This window comes from Andrographis paniculata, unplaced genomic scaffold (genome assembly GCF_009805555.1).
Source record: "Andrographis paniculata isolate CXL003 unplaced genomic scaffold, ASM980555v1 Contig54END, whole genome shotgun sequence".
Lineage (NCBI taxonomy): Eukaryota > Viridiplantae > Streptophyta > Magnoliopsida > Lamiales > Acanthaceae > Andrographis > Andrographis paniculata.
The window spans coordinates 3289772-3311097 of NW_026137589.1; the positions used below are offsets into that span (position 1 = coordinate 3289772).

The 21326-nt window shown below is 33.6% G+C and overlaps 4 protein-coding genes across 13 annotated transcripts; 3 read left to right on the forward strand and 1 right to left on the reverse strand.

The window, feature by feature from the left end:
• Positions 1-2649: 2649 nt before the first annotated feature.
• LOC127255658 (casein kinase 1-like protein HD16) lies at positions 2650-9518 on the forward strand. 7 transcript variants are annotated; one of them, XR_007839690.1, is made up of 22 exons: positions 2650-3215; positions 3859-3990; positions 4071-4144; positions 4239-4308; positions 4399-4454; positions 4556-4627; positions 5231-5325; positions 5416-5482; positions 5573-5702; positions 5777-5995; positions 6097-6239; positions 6329-6503; positions 6664-6754; positions 6834-6991; positions 7098-7286; positions 7363-7588; positions 8116-8193; positions 8266-8369; positions 8479-8654; positions 8759-8835; positions 9257-9301; positions 9424-9518. XR_007839690.1 is itself a non-coding variant. In XM_051281316.1 (16 exons), exons 1-16 carry the CDS (start codon positions 3129-3131, stop codon positions 7420-7422), a joined length of 1818 nt encoding a protein of 605 aa, XP_051137273.1. In that variant the 5' UTR covers positions 2650-3128; the 3' UTR covers positions 7423-7742. The 7 variants fall into 7 exon arrangements, 1 of the variants encoding a protein (XP_051137273.1); XR_007839688.1 differs by having other exon boundaries at positions 8284-8369; XR_007839693.1 differs by having other exon boundaries at positions 8284-8369; positions 8479-8618.
• A 987-nt stretch (positions 9519-10505) lies between these two features.
• LOC127255667 (lachrymatory-factor synthase) lies at positions 10506-11601 on the forward strand. Its single transcript, XM_051281329.1, has one exon. The coding sequence runs from the start codon at positions 10817-10819 to the stop codon at positions 11360-11362; it is 546 nt and encodes a 181-aa protein (XP_051137286.1). The 5' UTR covers positions 10506-10816; the 3' UTR covers positions 11363-11601.
• A 574-nt stretch (positions 11602-12175) lies between these two features.
• Positions 12176-16340, forward strand: LOC127255665 (lachrymatory-factor synthase-like). Of its 4 annotated transcripts, XM_051281326.1 has the most exons (3): positions 12198-12312; positions 12444-14521; positions 15764-16340. In XM_051281326.1, the coding sequence occupies exons 2-3, from the start codon at positions 14361-14363 to the stop codon at positions 16260-16262; spliced, it is 660 nt and encodes a 219-aa protein (XP_051137283.1). In that variant the 5' UTR covers positions 12198-12312; positions 12444-14360; the 3' UTR covers positions 16263-16340. The 4 variants fall into 4 exon arrangements, with proteins under 4 accessions (XP_051137285.1, XP_051137282.1, XP_051137284.1 ...); XM_051281328.1 differs by lacking the exon at positions 12444-14521 and having other exon boundaries at positions 12176-12312; XM_051281325.1 differs by having other exon boundaries at positions 12185-14521.
• Positions 16341-16550: 210 nt separating this feature from the next.
• LOC127255662 (uncharacterized) lies at positions 16551-20038 on the reverse strand. The gene is made up of 7 exons (XM_051281321.1): positions 19488-20038; positions 18408-18446; positions 18230-18300; positions 17698-17762; positions 17531-17620; positions 17345-17437; positions 16551-17259 (listed from the first exon to the last, which is right to left on the reverse strand). The coding sequence occupies exons 1-7, from the start codon at positions 19919-19921 to the stop codon at positions 16834-16836; spliced, it is 1218 nt and encodes a 405-aa protein (XP_051137278.1). The 5' UTR covers positions 19922-20038; the 3' UTR covers positions 16551-16833.
• Between the last annotated feature and the right edge of the window lie 1288 nt (positions 20039-21326).

A 21326-nucleotide genomic window follows, 5' to 3' on the forward strand; every position in this document is an offset into this window, starting at 1 on the left:
TACTTTTTTTATTATTTTTTTAATTTTTATGCAGCACATATATTTTTGATAGTAATAAAATATAATTCGTACATTCAATATTTATCTATTTGATTATTGTACGTAAATTTTAAAAAAGATTAATATTTTTGTAAGTATTATAAGGGCCTTTAGTACATAGAAGAGAATAAAATTGCAAAAAATAAAAATAAAAATAAATTGAGTTGAAAATTGTGGTAAAATAGAGAATTCACTTCATAAATATAAAAATAAAATTGCAACTATTTGAATTGATCAAATAATAATAATTGATTAATTGGACAAAAAAAAATTTTAATACCCATGAATTCATGAAATGAGAGTATGAAATATGCAATGATTTATTTTCTTAACTTTCAATTCCTTGTCTTAACCAAACAAGAGAAATTGAGATATTTCTATTTTTTTGTCCTTATTTCTTTGTACCAAACATTCCCTAAGACTGAAGTGGACTTGCAAGTTTAAAATTACATGCTATTGGATTTGACAATGAGAATTTACCATATTATAAAGAAAAATTAAAAAATTCCTACAATTTATAAAATATTAAATAAATATTATTATATATATATAATAATAATTTTTTTTTATATTTTTCTTTTAATTTATATTACATATTAATATAATACTATTAATTAATGTTGACAAAATTACGTATAAAAGACAATTTGATATTTTATTTGGAGACAGAGATAATATTTATAAGTTAGGTGAATTTAGTTAATTAACATTCCTTTTCTTTTTTGCTTTTGTTGGGGAATGTGTGTTACACCAAAACACTTAAAGTAGGACCATATGTATGTAGAAATACAAAGCAGTTTGTTAACCCGATTAGGTTATAAATCAACCTACATTTGGAGATATCAATTTAGGAGCAGTTCCACTAATAAACATTGATTAAAAAACAAATACAAACCACAACTCCTTCAACCCGTATCTCTACATGATTATCTTGGAAAACTCGTCAATAGATTTAAGTTGTCACAAGCTCGTACTAACAACTACTCTCTCCGTCTCTTAATTGGGTTGGACACGAGATTTAAGGAATATTGATATTATATTGGTACTTGTAAAAAAATATGGACAAAATACTTTTTTGCCCTTATGAGTCTATAAGTGTAAAAAATAGTAATAATTTTGTAATAAAAATGAAAAAATATGGATAGTTTTATGGTGATATGATTATTTATGGAAATAAGACTATTGTTTTGGAACAGACAAAAATGGTAAATAAGACGGAAGGACTACTACATAGTAGGGTTGCTCAGAATCATACTAACAACTACTATATAGTAAGGTTGCTCAGAATATCGGAACTTCAATAACTTATTCTTCTTATGAACTCAGAATATCGAAACTTCAATAACTCATTCCTCAGATGAACTCTCCAGCAAATTAAATTGATAAACACTCAATTAGAACATAGAGAAAAGAATGATTGAAATTGAGAGCATCAAACTCACTTCCTCTCTCTAAACACAAGCCATGTTTGACATGCAAAACAAACACATTAATTTCATTTGCACATTAATAGTATGGTATATTCCTACATAATTCCGATATCAATTCATTATCCAAAATCATATATTTTGTCTTATGTGTTTACCAAACCGAGAATAGACAAAATAGTCTAACGTCAGAGACGGAACTACGTAGAGGCTAAAGGCAGGTAACTCCCAACCCCTAAATATATGATTTATTTAGTGTAAGAGATAATAAAATTATGTATTTTTTTATTATTTTGCCCCCCTATTTTCAATATTTTTTTTTTATGTTATAGTGTAAAAAATAATAAAATTTTTTATAATTTTGTTGATTTATACTTTTAAGTTTTAATTTTTAGTAGAAATTATTGAATTTTATTAAATTTTCTTAAATATTTCTTTAAAAATTTATTTTTTAACTATTTTTTTTTCTTGTTTATTCAGTTGCATTGAGAAAAATTAAAAAAAAAGACAATATTAAATAAAAAAAATAAATGTTATTTTGCCCCCCTAAATTTTAAGCCTTCCGGCACTGTCCAAGATTACTGACAGATTATTCATTACTGCTGTTGCTAACAGTTTTTATCAATGGGATGAAAAAAATAAAAAACAATGATATATATTTTTTATCAAAACAAATTAATGCATAAAAAAATAATATATTATACTATATAATTATTATTTTTATATTATTTGCATAATTTTGTATATTTTTCATAAAAATAAATAAATTATTATTTCAAATTATTTGACTGACTAAACAAACACTGAAACACAACCATAGTTTGAGTATAAATTTTGAAAATTTTAAAATTTTTTTACAATAATAATATAAAAGTTTTATATTCAATATAATATTTTATGATTTTAGATGCATAGCAACAATCCTTTTTAAAATACCTGCACACTGTATTGAACATGAAAGAGGACTGATATGCAAATCTACTGCATAGAAAATTTGAATTCAAATTATCGTAATTTTCAGTACAAATATTGTAAATTCAAAATACAAAAAAAACGTACCAGAGTAATTCACAAATTACAACCAATAGGATGATGACACGTCATCTTTTTGTCCATCAGCGGAAAATCTGCAATCCGACATTTTTTGATAATGCAAATTCATCCCTAGCAGATTTCATTTTCATTTTCCCCAATTCTCACTCAGCCCTAATTTCACAAAATTCTCTCCTACACCGCCTGCATCAACAAGATTCACTCTCTTTGGTATCCGATCATCGATTGGCTTTCTCGTTCTAAGGTTAGCGTCTGCCGATCCTTGTTTTGATGGGTTTCAGGCCGACGAATTCGCGGCGGAGTTGATGGGCGGCCATCGATATGCATCGTCTGCGTAGCAGAGCGTGTGGATGTCGTCGGCCCCTTCAGGTTAAGGAAAAGTCCCTCACTGAGAATCCAACTGTACGTATTTCAACGAAACAATCCGCAGAGAGGAGTAATATTTTAATCTGCACATGCAAAAAATCTAAAAAGGCTGCGGCGCCGCTAGACGGCGGTGGCTAGACTGGAGAAGGAAATGCTGGTGCTGATTTCGGGGGAACAGCTTTATTGAAGTTTATAGATTGTTATAGAGTTTGGTGTGGTGTAAGAAAAAGGGAAGTCTAGAAGATGGATGAGAACGATAGCGGTGGACATGGCAGCGATAAGGGGTTGGGAGCTGAGGACGAGGGGAGCACCACTCCCGTCCCAGAAAGGGTCAGTATTTCGTATCTTCTTTCGAAATTTCTTGAGCTTCAGAGTGCAGTATTATTTATTTATTTCTGAGACAATTTGTATCAGTTTTCATTCCCCTTTGTGTTTGTAGGTATCTTATTATATATATATATATATATATAAATATATATTGTTTTTGGGGAGTGGTTTGTGAGGGATGACTGATGAGGGGCCCGTTGGAGGATTGGGGATATAAGAATCAGCTTCATCTATTTTTTTTGTATATTGGTTGCTTAAGGTTTGTTTACCTTTTAGTTCCTCTGGGCTCCAGGTTTATGAGTCCTTGTTTTACCTGAAGATGCATGTTCAGTTTTTGACATATGGGTTTCTAAGACTATTAATTGACTTGTTAGGCCTGTAAACAAATGGTGTTGCAAAATAAAGAAGCATACAGGGACATTTGGTTCCATACAAGGGACTTCTGTGCTGCTTATTTATGTTGCAACTTTTTAGTTGATGTTATTTGGAGAGAAGATTTTCTGTAGCTATTGCTTTAAGAGTTTTGTTGTATTTGAATCATGACTTTCTAAATCCTCAATGTTCTGGCTCAGTCTTGTTGTATCTCATCCTGTTTTATAATTTTGCCTTGGTGGGCATTTATTATTGGGATTTTTCGTCGTAGCAGGTGCAGGTTGGTGGTTCTCCTGCTTATCGAGTAGAGAGGAAATTGGGCAAAGGAGGATTTGGGCAAGTGTATGTAGGCCGTCGAGTTAACCCCCCAAATCCAAATGAAAGAACTGGTCCAGGAGCTGTAGAGGTAGAGTATATTCACCATCTCCTGATTTTGGCGGCAGGAAGTTCCTCTTTTTAACTACTGTATATCATTTACTTTTGTAGGTTGCAATGAAGTTTGAGCACTCCAGCAGCAAGGGTTGTAGTAATGGACCACCATATGAATGGCAAGTCTATACGTGAGTAGTGTGCTTTCTTTTATCTGCTACATGTTTCTATCTAAAGTTGTCAAGAAGAGATCCATAAATTCTGAGTATATTCTTCCATTCCTAGTACACTTGGGGGCAGTCATGGCATACCGCGTGTTCATTTCAAAGGTCGTCAGAATGACTACTATATTATGGTAAATGATCTTGTAACAGCATTTCTGTCTTTACACAAGCACACTTTCACTCTTCTATTTGAGGATGTGTCTAACTTTACAATCTTTCAGGTCATGGATATGCTTGGCCCTAGTCTGTGGGATGTCTGGAACAACAATGCACACTTGTTAGTTTCATGTTTCCGATAAATATTACTCATATTTTACTCTGGTTTTTCTGGTATGATATCTTCTCGTAACAATCTAATACCCAATCACCCCTTTACAGAATGACCATTGAAATGGTGGCATGCATTGCTATTGAAGCCATTTCCATTTTAGAGAAGTTGCACTCTAGAGGGTAATTCTTTCAGAGTTCCTCCTCAATAATAAGTTAATTTCAGCATACAGGATTGATGGTAGTTGATTTAGCACTAATATTATGCACGGAACTTGGTCATATCAACGAAAGATGTGAGCTAGACTATGCAATGTATTCATGGAATTGGTGCTGCTGTTACTGTGAGTAAAACTGTGCTACAGCTACAATGATATGCTATCTTGATAAATATAGAGGTATCAGACTAGTTGATATTCCTGTTCACAGAGTCTGAATTCATTAAAACTTCATTAATAGATTTTAAATATGGTGTAATTTATAAAGCCATGGGTTAATAAATTTTACAGACATTAATGGATACATATAGAGATATGCAGGAGATTTTGAAGTATTAGAATACCATGATCATGTGTGATGAATGGATGAATCTCCTGTATGCACTGCAAAAGAAAGCAACATCTATGATCTCTGTCTTTATCACTGGAAATTCATTGTTTTTCCCTTTCATATTTGGACATGGGGGAAGTTTTGGATTCAGCAGTTGCTGCTTAATTGATGTACTCTACATTTATGCTTAAAAGCTTGTCTTGGGTGCCTTACTTCAAGATGCCGTAAAATCTGTAGATATGTGCATGGAGATGTGAAGCCGGAAAACTTTTTGCTTGGTCCACCAGGAACACCTGATGAGAAGAGACTTTTTCTGGTTGATCTGGGATTAGGTAACAATATTTTTACTGTATGAATTTGTAAGAAAACTTTGCTAACTATTCCAAATAATTGAAAATATATGAGCAATTTTTTTGTTGCAGCCACTCGATGGCGTGATCTTTCAACTGGTGGTCATGTTGAATATGATCAACGGCCAGATGTGTTCAGGTGAAGATTAATAATTTCTTCCTTCTCCGTGTGATTTTTTACCGTTTAACAACTTATAATTCATATATCATGAAAATGATGATATTGCAGAGGAACAGTTCGTTACGCTAGTGTTCATGCACATCTTGGACGAACTGGTAGCCGTAGGGATGATTTAGAGTCCCTTGCATATACACTAATTTTTCTTCTCCGAGGTCGGCTTCCTTGGCAAGGTTATCAGGTTGGCATCTAGCTGCCTTTCTTATGTTTGAGCTTAATGAATCATTCTTGATGCTTGCAACCTTTATTATTTAGGGCGAGAATAAAAGCTTCCTTGTGTGCAAAAAGAAGATGGCTTCTTCTCCAGAAGCACTTTGTTGCTTCTGGCCTGCCCCTTTCAGACAGTTTGTTGAGTATGTAGTTAACTTGAAGTTTGACGAGGAGCCAAATTATGCAAAATATATATCCCTTTTTGATGGAGTAGTTGGTCCAAATCCCGATATCAGGCCACTGAACACTGAAGGTGCACAGAAGGTAATTTCCAGGTTCTGCTGCCCTGTTGTTTGGTTGGTTTTCTATCATGAGTTTTTGTAGGAAATTATATATTTTTTGTTTCTCTGTTATGCAATTTGAAGCTTATATATCACGTGGGACAAAAGAGAGGTCGGCTTATGGTGGATAATGAAGATGATGAGCAGCCAAAGAAAAAGGTTCGCATGGGGATGCCTGCAAACCAATGGGTCAGTGTGTATAATGCTCGAAAACCTATGAAGCAAAGGTTCCACTATTTCTCTTCAAGTTCACCTAGATTTTTTGTTTGTGTATATCTATATACTAGAATTGATTGCCTGCCTTTTGCTTTGTTAGATATCATTACAATGTTACGGATGTGAGGCTTCCACAGCACATTGTTAAAGGAACTGAGGATGGATTATTTATCAGTGCTGTGGCATCTTGTTCGAACCTTTGGGCCTTAATTATGGATGCGGGGACTGGCTTTTCTGCACAAGTTTACGAGTTATCACCTTCTTTTCTTCGCAAGGTCTAATAATTTGTGGCCCTGTGTACTTCTTTGAAACTGCACATATATTTGTTAGTTATGGAAGCTAAGTTTGATGAGCCACTGCTTGCCAATTGTTTGGTTTCTTTAAGATGTGTCGGCAGGACATTGAATTGAGTAGTTAGTATTGAATTAATTTCAGGAGTGGATTATGGAGCAGTGGGGGAAGAACTACTACATTACTGCAGTTGCAGGGGCCAATAATGGGTGTTCATTAGTAGTCATGTCTAAAGGTCAGCTTCACAGTTCAGGAATATGTTGTTCTAATGGTGGTTATTCAGCCGATTAAGCTTACTTAAAACAATATTGCAGGTGTCCAGTATCTGCAGCAATCTTACAAAGTCAGCGAGTCTTTTCCATTTAAGTGGATCAGCAAAAAGTGGAAGGAGGGGTTCTACGTGACTGCCATGGCTACTGCTGGAAATAAGTGGACAATCATTATGTCTCGGGGGGCTGGGTTTTCTCACCAAGTATGCTTCACTCCTCTTCGTGTTTGGATTTCCACCTTTTCTCGTAAACTTCCCGATGACCCAAACTGTTAGGAAACAAAATGATTGTGTTCTTGTATGTATTTAGGTTGTGGAGCTGGACTTTCTTTATCCCAGCGAAGGAGTTCATAGACGGTGGGATGCTGGATATCGCATAACAGCAACTGCAGCCACAGGTGATCAAACTGCCCTTGTTCTTAGCATTCCCAGAAGGAAACTTTCAGATGAAACACAGGAGACTCTTCGGACTTCTGCTTTTCCGAGTGCACATGTCAAGGTTAATTTTTAATTATACTATATATTGTTGGTTTCTTGTGCTTTGTTCTGTTTCTTAAAGTTAATGTTCCTTGCAGGATAAATGGGCCAAAAATCTTTATATTGCGTCTGTGTGCTATGGAAGAACTGTATCTTGAGGATCGAAACATTGACAGATTTTTTTGGGAAGTTTATTGGGTATTGACAATGAGTAGCAAATTTTCTCTTCAGAACCCAATATCACATTTCGTCTTCTTCCAAGCTGACTCATTGTGCCTTTTGAGACATTGACATGGGCTTACTTATTCGATCTTCTTAAGAGTTGTAAGTTGTGTTCTGTGCACTGTAGTGCAATTGCATCAAATTTATTTTGCCGTTTTAGTGGGTGTATTACTCACTACTTAAAAGTTTGTATAGCATCAAAAGATGACTACATGAAGAGAGCATCTCAATTGGTGATGATATTGTGACATATTCAGTTAGGTTTTACAATGAATTCTGGATTTCATGGATCATATTCTTCATTTTATTTGTTTATCCTTGCACATGATTTGGGTTTTGTTTATGAAGTTTGTATCTGATTTGCAACAGGAGTTTGGGCTGAACGTTAGCAGTTTTTTATTCAGTGCTGTTCATGAATTTATTTTACATTATTCTACATATAATCTTTTGCTTCCGCTGTTTAGCTCTTCTGAAGTGTGGATTTGTGGTGTAGAATGTAGTCTCTTGTATAAATTAGCTATTACTAACTAAAATTTTGCTTTCTACAGATTATTTGTGCGATGTTTTCTCTTAACTATCTCTATGTCTTGTAATGCATGATGCCTTGTCTCTGTTCATCTGGTGTATAGGGAGATGCTGTTTCTGCTAAGCTAGCAAGCCCTGCCTCGACTTTTCGCTAATGATGTATCAGCAAATTCAATTAATAAGTGAATCTTTTATTGCTGTCAATTATGCATTGTTATCTACCAAGATTTTTATTATTCTATAACCATTACTAGATTTCTATTTTGCTGCAGACATTGATACTGGATTTATCCTAGCGGCATTTTTCTTGTAGATTTGATTAGTCTCGGCAGTACGGCCATATTCGACATTATTTCAGGTATGAAAATCAACTTTCATTTAGGTAGTAAAGCAAAAGTGTAGGCAAGGTTTTGTTTTGGCAATTCAGTTGTGGGGATTAACCTTTCTTCATTATGTACGATACACAGTTCTTCATGTGTCCTCGAGAACTAGACATTGTTGTCTTGGTTCGTTGTTATTCTTATACTGTCACTGGATGGCAAATTATTCCAATCACCCGAGCTTGGGGGCACACAGATGCACATGCATACCCGACCTTGCTAATTTGGTTCGTAATTTGGTTCGGAATTTGGTTCGGAATCGGGTAATATATATTAGATATATATATATATGTATGTATTTTTAAGTTTGCCATGTAGGCAGCAAGTTTGATACCAAGGGAAGATTTACTATTTGTTTCTATTGCAGGTGAATATCACCTGTTGTTACTATAATGAAACTGAAAGATGCAAGTTCACTTCTCTGCTCTTGTACGACAAATTCAGGTTAGTTACGTCAACTTAGAGTTGGTTTGCTGTGTTTTGGGTTTTATTTAATTTTATTTTTTTTAAAATAATAAAAAAATAAATATATTTTATTAGATATAATGTTTCAAATAAAATAAATTGATTGAATACGATGTTTTAGTTTAGTAGATTAACAGCCCGAGGATACAGATGAAAGATCTCAATTCCCAAACACAAACACACCCCTTTATGTGTGTTTGGTACAAAAATATCCTTATTTTTCTTGTTTGTTTCAATTTTATTTCTCTAATTTTAATTTTATGCATTATGCATTCAAATAGAGAATGAACATTGAGAATTCCCAATGTTTTTTGTTTTTGTTTTTGTTTTGTTTTTTTTTTTTTATAATTTTTTAAATTTTTATTTTTTAAAAAAATTTGTATTATCCCAATCTCATAAGAATTATATCTAAATTGTTATTAAAAAAAACCACTAACCAAATACGGTAATATTTTTATTACATATTCTCACTTAATTTCGTAATATTTTTATTACATATTCTCACTTAACTGAAATTCTCGTTTACTTCATCCATCATTTTCGCCTATTTGGTGTTTTGTCATATAGTTAAATATAAGAAAATTTTAAATTTTTTGGGTTTAAAAAAAAAAAGTTAAAAAAAGTAATAATTTTTTACTTAAAAACAAAATAGAATAAATTTAGCAGTTCAATTGCATCCCATAGCGGGGCCAACCCATGAACTTTTAAAATATTTTAAAAATGTTATCTTTGGGTTTCAAAAAATAAATATGTAAAATAAATATTTATATAAATTGATACAAAATTTTAAAAATCATTAGTTATTATTATTAGTTTTTTTTTTTTAAAAAAAATTGCTAATCTAATATATTTAAACAATGAATTTAGTTATTATTATTATTAGTTTGTGGATTTTAGAGATGAATTTGTAATTTTAAATAATAAAATTGAATTGCAATAATGGTTAAAATATTAATTTTAATATAAACTTATTTTTAATATAATATAAAAAATTATTTAATTTAATAATTTCAGGGATTTATTATTATTATTGTTATCTCAAATTAATTGAATTATACTTTCTACATCTCGAATCTGAATACTCCTTTAATAATTATACAATATTAATAAGTTATTAATAATTAAAAATATTATTTTATTATTTTAAATACTTTTAATATTATATTTTAATATAATATAAATAAAATTTTATATAATACAAATAAAATAATATATATATTTATTAATATATAGTATGAGATATAACAGAGTTGGCAATTAGATGCGGTCCGAAAATCCAACCCAAACCCGTCATTAAAAATTCATGTTTGAGTTTTAAAAAATAGATTCGAAAATTTTGTTATATTTAAAATTAATATATTTATGCGAATTTTGTTATATTTAAAAATTAATATATTTATGCGTGTATTAATTAATAAGAGTTTAGGGTTTTGTCATTAACTAATAAAAATTATATTTATCTTTTGTATTTTATAGTAAAAATATTTTTATATTTGTATAATTTTTTTTTTACAAATATTATTAGTATTATATTTTGATATAATAATTAATATTTTAAAATCAATATTAAAAAATAAATGAAACTTAAACGAGAGGTAATATGGTGTGTTCGTTTGTAGGTTTTTAACAAAATCCTACTATTCATTCAAAATTTTTCCCCCAAAAACATCAAATCAAACACCTATTTTTCATTTTTTATATTATACTAAAAATCAATTTTACATTCAAAACATCACATCATCACCTATTTATATCACATCATATATTTATTCAAATTCAAAACTTTTACTATTCAAATCTCAACTCAAAATCCAAACCCCGTACAAACACACCAATAGTATTTGATTTTGGAGACGATTAATTTAAAATTTAAAAAAAAAAATTAAAGTGGGCGGGCCGGGTTGACACCCTAATATATAAGTAAGTAAAAAAGAGATTAGGCATTCATTAGTTAACAGGCATGGAGACGACGACATCAGCGGAGCAACAGAAGTGGGAGGCGACGGTGCGGGCAGCGGCGGAGAAGGCCACGGCGGAGCAACTATGGCCTCTTTTCGAGGATTTCTTCGGCCTCCACAAATGGTTCCCCGGCCTCCAAATCTGCCGCGGCGTCGCCGGTGCCAACGGCGAGCCCGGCTGCATCCGCTACTGCGCTGGATTCAAGGGAATCAAACCCCAATCGGAATCATCGCCGGCGACGGCGAAGGCGACGGCGACAGCGACGGCGGCGTGGTCTAAGGAGCGGCTCCGGTGGGTGGACCGCCGCCGGATGACGCTGAGCTACGAAATAGTGGATTCCAACATCGGCTTCACCTCCTACGTTTCGACGGTCAGAGTGACGGACGGCGCCGCCGGCGGGGCGGCGGCGGTGGTGGAGTGGAGCATCACCGTCGATCCGGTGGCGGGGTTGGAGCTGGCGGATCTGGCGGCCAAGTATCGGGTCGGGTTGGAGGCTATGGTAAAAAACATGGAGGCCGCCATTGTCGCCGGAACTTCAATTTCTTGATAAATGCAGATTATGCAGTTGCCATTTCTAGTGATTGTAATTAGGGTTTGGATATTGTAAGTCAGATTTTGATTTTCGTGTAGTTGAAATGATAATTTTATGGAAAGGAAGTGCAGTTGTTGGGCTGGGTTAGCCCGCTGGAATTTGGGCGAAATCCGGATCCGATATATGAATGGGCCTGGTTTTGGGCCTCGATTGGATATCTTAGTTTGGGGCTGATTTGGGCTTATTTAAAATTATTTAATATGGTGCTTACTGAATTTTCTATGTCCAAATACATGGCAGTTTTCGATTATGGATAATAAATAAGGTTGGGTTGGGTTGGGTTGGGTATAGATGAGAATAATTGGATTTGATTCCAGAGTTTGAGAATTAGAAAATTAAAATCAAAATAATATTTGATAAATATTTTGAATTTATGACTTTATTTATATAATGCTTTTAAAATTTTGATAAATAAACATTGATTTTTTTCTTCTACTTCAATATATATATATATATATGGGCGAGTCTATCAGTCTATATTTGTTAGGGGTACAAATTCAAATTTTACATTAGAAGATGTACAGAAAAATTTACACCTTATAATTTTACATAACCTCTATTAGTACGAGACATTTTAGAAGAAATTCAAAAATAAATTCGTGCAAACTTAGCCCAAATCGAACAATATATACTAGTATCGATTAGGTCCAATTTTCAACAATGTCTATCAAAGCCAGACTTGAATGGTAATGGGCATTATGACAACTGTGTTTGTTGCACCTTTTGGTGGCAAAAGGGTTTGTGTTTCGGATCGACCCAGCCTAAGACACGAACCGACCCAAGTTCGACCTATTGACTCCTAACGTGAATACATGAGATTTGTCTCTCAAATCCTTTCTAGAATCGTTCCGATCCACTTCTCCTTCTTTCTCTACTTCGGTTCTAATGTCGACGGGATAAAGATGGTGAGCTCTTCTCTTCTTCGGCTCTAATTCAAACTTAGTTTATTCCTTTTCCACCGCATTCACAATAGGTAGGTTTTGGCTTACCTTTTATTGGAATTGTTTGTCCAATTCTCTCACCTTTATAAATATAGGGTTATTCGGTGTACTTGAGAGAGATGAGAACCGCGAGGGAGAGATATATAGAACTTGATGATTCTTTGTTCTTTCTTCCCGCGACGCTTGGTTGTCGCCGAAGTTTTACCCTCCAATTCTGTGTTCTTTTTGTTCCATCGATTTGAATCGATAACGGGTTCTTGGATGCCTACAAATCCTCCCACTTTGTTGTGTTGCTTCATTGGAAAGCTTATAATTGGAGCGGAGTAGGTTGTGATTTGAGCTTACCGAATTATTTCAGTTTAAATTATAGCACTGTTGTCTTACTTTCCTTTTAGTTATTATTTTGATTAATTGTTACTAACCTAGTAAGAACAACCCGAGTCATTGATCTTAGGGGTAATAAATTTTCAACAGTGGTATCAGAGCCAAGCTTGAATGGTTGATGAGTTTGAGAATCAGAATATTAAATTGTGCCCTGAATTTGGTAATGAACAATAATCCTTACTTTTTATTTGTTAATTAGTTATAGGGTAAGTTGAGATTAAATTTGTGAATTTTGATTGGTTGATACTGCTACCATGGGTGCTCAAAGAGCGAGTTAGTAACTGAGTTAGTAACTGATCACTGATAGTTAGTGAATTGTGTAACATTCTTGCATAGTAATTGTGTGGCTTTTGTGTTGCTACTTTGGCGTTATGACAATTATATCCATTGCACATTTTGACAAAAATAAAAATAAATTGAATTTTCAATTCGGCAACAAAAGATGAAAAATATCATAGTAATACAAAAAGTTTCTAAAACTATTGATGGTGATGTTAATCGTCTATTGATTGAAGATAGAAAGGTTGAGTTAGATGAACATGCATATTCGTTGATAATATTGAACTTATCTAACTCCGTGATTAGAAAAGTAGAAAAACATAATTTTGCAAAAGAACTTTGGAAAAAATTAGAAGAAATCTAAATGAAAAAATATTTGCCGAATAAATTCGTTATGCTTGAAAAGTTCTTCAGATTTAAACTTAATTTAACTAAATCAATAGATGAAAATCTTGATATTTTTACTAAACTTGTTCAAAATACTTAAACAAATAGGAGATAAGAATATTGATGAATATACATACACCTATTGTGCTTGGGAATGTGATTCATGAATTTTTCTATTTTTATTTTTTATGTCAAATCTGCTATTAAATATAGTAGAGATAGTATAACTCTTTTAATAATTATGTATGGATTAAAGATTAAATAATTAGACTTGCAAGTTAATGGCAAAAAAAAAAAAAAACAAGCGGTTGATAAGGTCTTGTTTGCTATGGGTAAGTCACGAAAAATTTTGACAATCAAAAGAATAATGACATGTGGAAAGGTAAGAATAGAAAGTTCTATAATTGTGGGAATAAGAATTGTTATATAAGTTATTGTCCACATCCTAAAGAAAATTTTAGAAATCAACAACATGATAAAAACAAATATTACTATAGAGAATGAGGTCGTAGGTAACGTGTTTATGCTAAGAGATAATTTTTACTATTGATCAAATGTGGGAAAATGAATGGTTACTTGATATTGCCCTTGATAAATTTATTTTCGATTTTTAACTCTATATCGCATACTTGTGTTGGTATTAATTGTGCTAAAGTTAAATTGTTTGGTTATATGTCAACTTTTGTAATAGTGGATGTGCTACAACTTGGTATTTCTTATTGTGTTTGCATATGTGTTTGCTATGTGTTTTCTATACAATTTGTGTGCAATAACTAAGTGGTAAGTTGCAATATAAAGACGATAATATAAGCATGTTCTCTACTTTTGTTATGCCCTCCAAAGCAACAATGATGGTCGATAAAAGACAAGGGGGAGATTGTTGGGTTTGTGTTTGAATCAACCCAACCCAAGATCCAATCAACCCGACCCGAGTCTGACCCATTGACTCCTAACTATATTAAATGAGATTTGTCTATCAAATCTCTTTAAGAATCGTTCCGACCAATTCTTCCCCTTTTCTCTATTTCTGTTCCGATATTGACGGGATAAAGATGATGAACTATTTTCATCTTCTGTTTGTTTTCAAACTTGGTTTATCCCTATTCCATTGCCTTCGCACCAGGTAGGTTCCGACTTCTTTTTTATTTGAGTTGTTTATCCAATTCCCTCACATTTATAAATATAAGATTGTTCGGTGTATTTGTGAGATATGAGAACCGAGATGAAGAGATATATAAATATATAGAACTTGATGATTCTTTATTCTTCCTTCGTGCGACGCTTGGTGGTCGCCGAAGTTCTGTCCTCCAATTTTGTGTTTCTTTTTTGTTCCATTAGTTGTGATCGATAACGGGTTTTTGAGTGCCTACAAATTCTCTTATTTTATGGTGTTGTCTCGGCAAAAAGTTTAAAGTTGGAGCAGAATAAACTGTAATATGAGCCTACTAATAATTACAAATATTCAGTTTTTTTCTTAGTTTTTATTTTAGTTAATTATTACTAACTCATTTATATTCTTGATGAGAAATATTTAGTTGGATGAGAATCATTTAGTTGGACGTAGAATTCGATTCATTGATGTTAAAGGGAATAAATACCCAACAACATTAATAATTAAATTATTGGTAGTTGGACTTGGGACTGCTGCTACTGTTGAGTGAGGTGAGGTGGGGTAGGGTGGAGTAGGGCCCACGACGCAATAGTTTACTAGTGTGTTCGTTTCAAGGAGCATTTGTTGTATTAATGGAGCTCAATTCACTTTTAAATTGGAATTTGAGTAATAAAAAATTGAATATGATTTGATTTTTTGGAAAGAAAAATGAGAAGAATAATATATTTAAAATTTAATTTCTAAATAAATACATCTTAAATTATATTTCTTCGTTTCAATATAATATTTTTATTTATCATTTTTATCCGTTCTAAAATAATAGTTTTATTTTCATAAATAATTGTATTATCGTAAAATTATTCTTACTTTTTTATTTTTATTACACAATTGTCACTACTTTTTTACACTAATATATTCACAAGGGCAAAAAAGTTTTTTATTCATACTTTTTACCAACTATCAATATAATATTAATACTTAATTAAAACTATATTTATGAGACGGAAAGAGTAATAATTATATAATAAAATAAAATATAAATAAGTATTAAATGTGATATTTTAAATATAAAATTAATTTTTAATATGTATGGCAATCTGGTACCGGATCAAAGTCCCGGATCGAAGATCCTGCCTGTTCCGCATCATACCTGTCTGTGCTCTGCTCGCTCTTGTCCCAACTATTACTCCATTAATGATCCATCATTATTACTCCACATTTTATTATTATTATCTTTTCCATATAACCCAAAAGCTACTCTCCGGATCGGCGGCTGCGGTTGCGAATGGCGGCGGAGAAAGAGAAATGGGAAGGCAAAGCCACGGCGGAGGTGCGGGGGCCGACGGCGGCGGAGGTTTGGCCGCTGATTGAGGATTTCTTCGCCATCCACAAGTGGCTCCCCACCGTCGACACGTGTCACAAGCTCGATGAAGGCCTCCGCTACTGCGCCGGCGGCGGCGGCGGCGATGTGAAGTGGTGCCGTGAAAGGCTGGTGTCGGTTGATTCCGAGAACAGATGTTTGAGCTACGAGTTGTTGGAGAGTAATATGGGGTTTAAGTCCTACCGCTCCACCATCGGAGTTGAGCCCGCCGCCGGCGACGGCGGCGGCGGCTGCCGGATTGTGTGGTCGTTCGCGGCGGATCCGGTGGAGGGTTTGAGGTATGGAGATTTGGTGGGGTATATTGACGCGGGTCTGCAAGGCATGGCTGCCAAGTTCCAGAAGGCCTTCTCCTCTTCTTCCTCCTCTTTTTGATTGATTTCTTTCGTTCTTGCTTTTGCTTTCGACTTTATTTGTTAATGAGTTTTTAATGAGAACTGTGAGATTCTGCTATTTTATATTTTATTATTATTATTATATGGAGTATTTTTCAAATATAGCATTGAATATTTTTTTTCTAATAGAATATCCCCTAAAATTTTCTAAAAACACGAAGTCCAAAAATCAACTTTAATTATATCGTTAACCAATAATTATATTATACAGTACAGTATTTTCTATCAACAAACATTAAAACACCCTAGAAAAAAGTAAGAAAAAAAATAAATAAAATCTGTTAAAATACATATACTAATAAACTATACAATGTATCGTAAACCACATAATTCATTCAAATTATGAAATTCTAACAAAACAAATAAATTAATACACACACACACATATCTATATATATATATATATATAAACATATACACAACAAATATGATATAAAGTCACACCTACTTACCAAACATTTAAATCGAAATCTCCAAACAAAGTTTCCCATAATAATACCATCTTCCCAACCCTAACCTATTCCCAAATTCATTAATTCATACCTCATTACTTACCAACATTCCTCCACATTTTCACCTAACCTTTTCTCCATCCACCCAATAATGTCCAGCCCGATTTCTTCGTGCTCGGGTTCGAACAGAAGGTCGTGCAGAAACCCGTCGTAGAGCTTAATATCCTTAAATTTCGACGGCGCCATGTTGTACAAGTCCTGAGAAGCCAGAGGGTCCGTCACGCGATCAGCCGTTCCGTGGAGGACCAAGAACGGGACGGTGACGGAGTGAAAATTACGCGTCAAATACGACGAGATGCGGAGGATCTCGTGCCCCGTTCGAACTCTAATAGGCCCCGTGTAGACCAACGGGTCCGAGTATTTCGCCAGGAGAGCTGCGGGGTCTCGGGAAACCGGAATTCCCCGTTTGTTTGCGCCTTTGAATTGCAATCTTGGCGCCACCATCGAGAATATCGGCGCCACAGCCTACATTACAGAGTTAAAATATAAACAAACGGGATACTGCATGAGTGCTATAAGACATTGAATAAATTCGAGGGTCGGGACTTACGCCGACGATAGGATGAGCTGGCTTGACGCGCAAAGCAGGTGAAGTTAAGATTACTCCTTCCAGCATCTCTTCGATGTGAGGATACGAAGCAGCCTGACATTATCGGATTGGATTTTTGGTAAGGTAATTAGGTATGGTGCAAAATGTGTAACCGGAGATGAAAAGGGATATGGGCAAAAGACATACCTTCAGGACCACCGCCCCGCCAGTCGAGTGGCCGAAGAGGAAGCATGGCACCCCTGGGTTTTCTGACTTGACTTTCTTCAAAAATGCGCCCTATGTAAGAAAAAGATGTAAAAGACCTTGGATATACGTCGAAATATATTATTTAAAGTGTAATGAGCTGAACTTACGGTGTCTGCAACAACATGATCTAGTGATGGTACATATCCATGCAGCCCATCACTTCCGCCGTGACCTGCCAGAGGATAAAATAAATTAATCGATACTGTTGCAATACGATTGGCGGGATTTGGTTTTTAAAATTCTAAAAAGAGTGATCTTTCTGAAATGAAAAATATCAAACTGAATTGTTGAAGAGTTGAAATGAAAGGAGATAAGAAAAAAATGACTAGCAGATTTCGAAAACACAATTCAAACTCATCTGACCTGTTTGGATGGGATGAAATATTTTTGAAATGATTTTATTATTGATGAATTCCAAATCAATTCTTTATCCTGTTTATTTGAAATCCGTTTTACAAACAATTAATCTAAACAAGTGATTTTACAATAACTTAAGAGAATCAGTTCCCCCATACAATGCCAGAGAATGCACAACACTACTCATTAGAATAATAATAACTCAGACTTTTCATTTTACGACACTTTCAAATAGCACAATTTCTAATGACTGAAATTCCATAAGACCAATAGAACTCTTACCTATCCAGTCCATTGCGTAAACCCCAAACTTGCAGCTGTTTAGTTGTTTAGCAAATTGAAGGTAGCGTCCACTGAAAGCAAAACATCGTTGCAATATGAAATTAGTTACACAACCATGGATCAAGGAACAAAATCTCTGCTTTGATGGGAAACACAAAAGGAAGTGTTAATTCAGAACCTGTGCTCATTAAGCCCATGTATGATAATGAGAATTCCCCTGAAATAGAAGTCTCATTGTGAGAACATAAACCAGAAAATACCAGGCAGTAAATTGACAAACATTCCGAACAAAAAAAATTCTGAGATATAGACACAAAGGATAAACCATTAAATGACATCTATACCTTCAAGACCATAACCATGAAATTTTCTGATGTTTCGTTATTCCTTTGCAAGAATGGTGAAGGAATGTATGATAAGGCAGAGGTAGTAAAGCAAGTAAATCTCAAAATAACTATTAATGCAAAAATAAGAAGAAATCAAAACCAAATGAACATCTCCAAAACTGTCTCATGCTTGGCATAATTGATTTTCAATTCCCTAAACATAACACAGTCGAAATTCTGGTGTAGCAATTTTCACTGAACTAATCCAACATCTTCCATTTCATCTGATGGTAAAAACACAAAGTCATAAACATATTATTGTCTCAAATAGTTGAGCAACATTGCAAATTTAACCAATTATGCTATAACATTTCAATAGTAAAATTTCAGTAAATCAATTGGTCAACTCATGTTTGCAATATTTCCAGAACATCCACTCACTATATAATACAAACAACAAATCCAAAAGCAATTTCCGACCTACATGTTTCGTGTGTAATTATTACTCAATCATTGAATCTATTCAGACACATTCATTTATAATCTAATATCAAATTCAAGCCCCCAGTAAAAAATAAGCAAATAAACAAACAAGGCATTCCAGAAAAACATACCACAGTGCTAAGTTTTGCCCTATCAGTTTTCACAACTTGAAACACAAAATGATCCAGTAGCTTAAGCAAATGATTGTGTTTCTTAGATAATGTAAAAAATTACAGCAAAAGGTAATCGGCAATGAATATTATACGCGCAATGGCCCAGACATGCATCCATATTTGGAGGCATAAACAGTAATATATAATCAAAAAGGAAATCAATCCGAATAGCTATCATTATCCCTAAATCCAGCTGTATAAAACAAAAATTTACATGACCTAATCACAAAGCCGTTAAGCAAGCATCAAAGTGAACTGAATATCAATCCAACGCACCTCAATTCACCAGAAATCGGGAACCACGACCGGCAAAATAGAGCATTCCGTCGAACGCCAAAAAACAACGACGTCGTCCATTTGCAGCCGCCGCTACCCTCAGCAACCATTTCTATCGCCTCGGCTAAAGCCCTGCGCTTCATCGTATCTTCCTCATCCCTCCGCATGCCGAATTTCCGTCGCTTGACCGAAGACAAAGACGACGCTGACGAAGACGTTCTCGGAGACGAAGGCGGCGACGCGGTGGCGGATAATCGACGGCGGCGAGGAAGCAGCAGTATGATCCAGACGAAAAAGGAATATATCAAGCGGAGAGATCTGCGAAAGGTGTCGTACGAGAGGATCGAGTGACGGAGGTTTTTGAATACCGGTATTATACGGCCGCTTGCGCCGGAGGTCAGCTCCTCCACCTGCACGACCGCCGCTGCCTCCATAATTCTCGGCTTCAATTGATTTCCTGATCGATTTTTCCGAAATGGGAAAGATAGAGAAAGAGAGAGAGAAGAAGAAGACGAGGTCGAAAAAAAGCTTCTTTCTTTGTAATAAACGCGTAGCCGAGGGAGGGCTTATACATACAGCTCTATTTAATTCTTTACAATATAATATTACTATTATTTAATAAATAAAATAAAATAAAAATAAAGAGATACGCAATCCTTGTGATCTTAGAAAAATATTTATTTTAATATTATTTTAAGTAAATTATTAAACCACAGCATACTTTAATAATATTCGCTTTACTTGTATGTGAATATATATATATATATTTTATTTTGAATTAAATAAATATTGATTATATTTACATATATAGAAATTGAATAGTATAGCATGTAATTTAGGTGTAACTGTAAAGTAGAAATATATTATATATATTCATAAATGAGCATTTAAAGCAATGATACCAAATTCAATAGTCTTAATTGGATTTAGATTATTTTTAATTTAAATAGTAAATTTGACGAAATATTTTTTGAAATAAATTGATTTATTTTTATAAAGAATTATAAAATTTGTATAACACATATATAAGGTAAAATAAATTTTTGTTCATTTTTATTCATATTTGTGACAATTTTAATCATTTTATTTTCAGAATGATAATTTTGATTCTTATCAATTAATCTTAATTCAGATTTTGTTCATAATTATTGTTTCTTTAAAAAATTAATAGATATACTTATTATATACATTGTTAACCCAATATAATATCCTTTAAAAATTATTTCATAAAAATTTCTCTTTTTATAATACTTATCAACAAAAAATATATATTACCATATTAAATACTCTCTTGTCTCGTTGGAAGGGTGGCGTTTACTTTTTTGCACGTAGATTTTTTAATATTAGTACTATATTAAATTGTAGTAAAAAAAGACAAAAATACTCCTATTAGTATGGTGTAATATAAAAGTAATGACATTTGTGTAATATATTGTAAATTGAAATGATATTTATTATGTTAGGTATATAATACAATTACTAAATTAGAAAATGATAACCTTGTTTTGAAACGAACAAAAATAAAAAATAGTAAATTTTCAATAGAAGGGAGGTAGTATCATACTTTTATCTAAAAAAAACTCTTTTGTTTTATACCTAGGGGATGTCAAATGGGACGGGTTAGCCCCGGACCCGCTCTTAATTGGGCGGGTTTGGGTCTAAATAATATGTTTTGGAGTGGGTTGTGAATTTAAAATTTTAAACCCGGCCGGGTTCGGGGCGGGTTACCAGTTTTACTAAAAATCCGCCCCAACCCGGACCCGGACCCGAACCCGAACTCGGATATTTTTTAAAATTATTATAACTAATATATATGTACGTTTATATAATAAAAATATA

What these genes read in the sequence shown, in the direction of transcription:
- LOC127255665 (XM_051281325.1), top strand. Translation starts at nt 14,361, where the DNA reads ATGAGATTTGTCTATCAAATCTCTTTAAGAATCGTTCCGACCAATTCT. An exon ending in TTCCATTGCCTTCGCACCAG is followed by an intron (nt 14,522 to 15,763) that starts GTAGGTTCCGAC and finishes ATAACCCAAAAG; the next exon opens with CTACTCTCCGGATCGGCGGC.
- LOC127255662 (XM_051281321.1), bottom strand. Translation starts at nt 19,921, where the DNA reads ATGGAGGCAGCGGCGGTCGTGCAGGTGGAGGAGCTGACCTCCGGCGCA. An exon ending in ATCATGTTGTTGCAGACACC is followed by an intron (nt 17,621 to 17,697) that starts GTAAGTTCAGCT and finishes TTTCTTACATAG; the next exon opens with GGCGCATTTTTGAAGAAAGT. An exon ending in GCGGGGCGGTGGTCCTGAAG is followed by an intron (nt 17,438 to 17,530) that starts GTATGTCTTTTG and finishes CGATAATGTCAG; the next exon opens with GCTGCTTCGTATCCTCACAT.
- LOC127255658 (XM_051281316.1), top strand. Translation starts at nt 3,129, where the DNA reads ATGGATGAGAACGATAGCGGTGGACATGGCAGCGATAAGGGGTTGGGA. An exon ending in TATGAATGGCAAGTCTATAC is followed by an intron (nt 4,145 to 4,238) that starts GTGAGTAGTGTG and finishes TTCCATTCCTAG; the next exon opens with TACACTTGGGGGCAGTCATG. An exon ending in GAGAAGTTGCACTCTAGAGG is followed by an intron (nt 4,628 to 5,230) that starts GTAATTCTTTCA and finishes TAAAATCTGTAG; the next exon opens with ATATGTGCATGGAGATGTGA.
- LOC127255667 (XM_051281329.1), top strand. Translation starts at nt 10,817, where the DNA reads ATGGAGACGACGACATCAGCGGAGCAACAGAAGTGGGAGGCGACGGTG.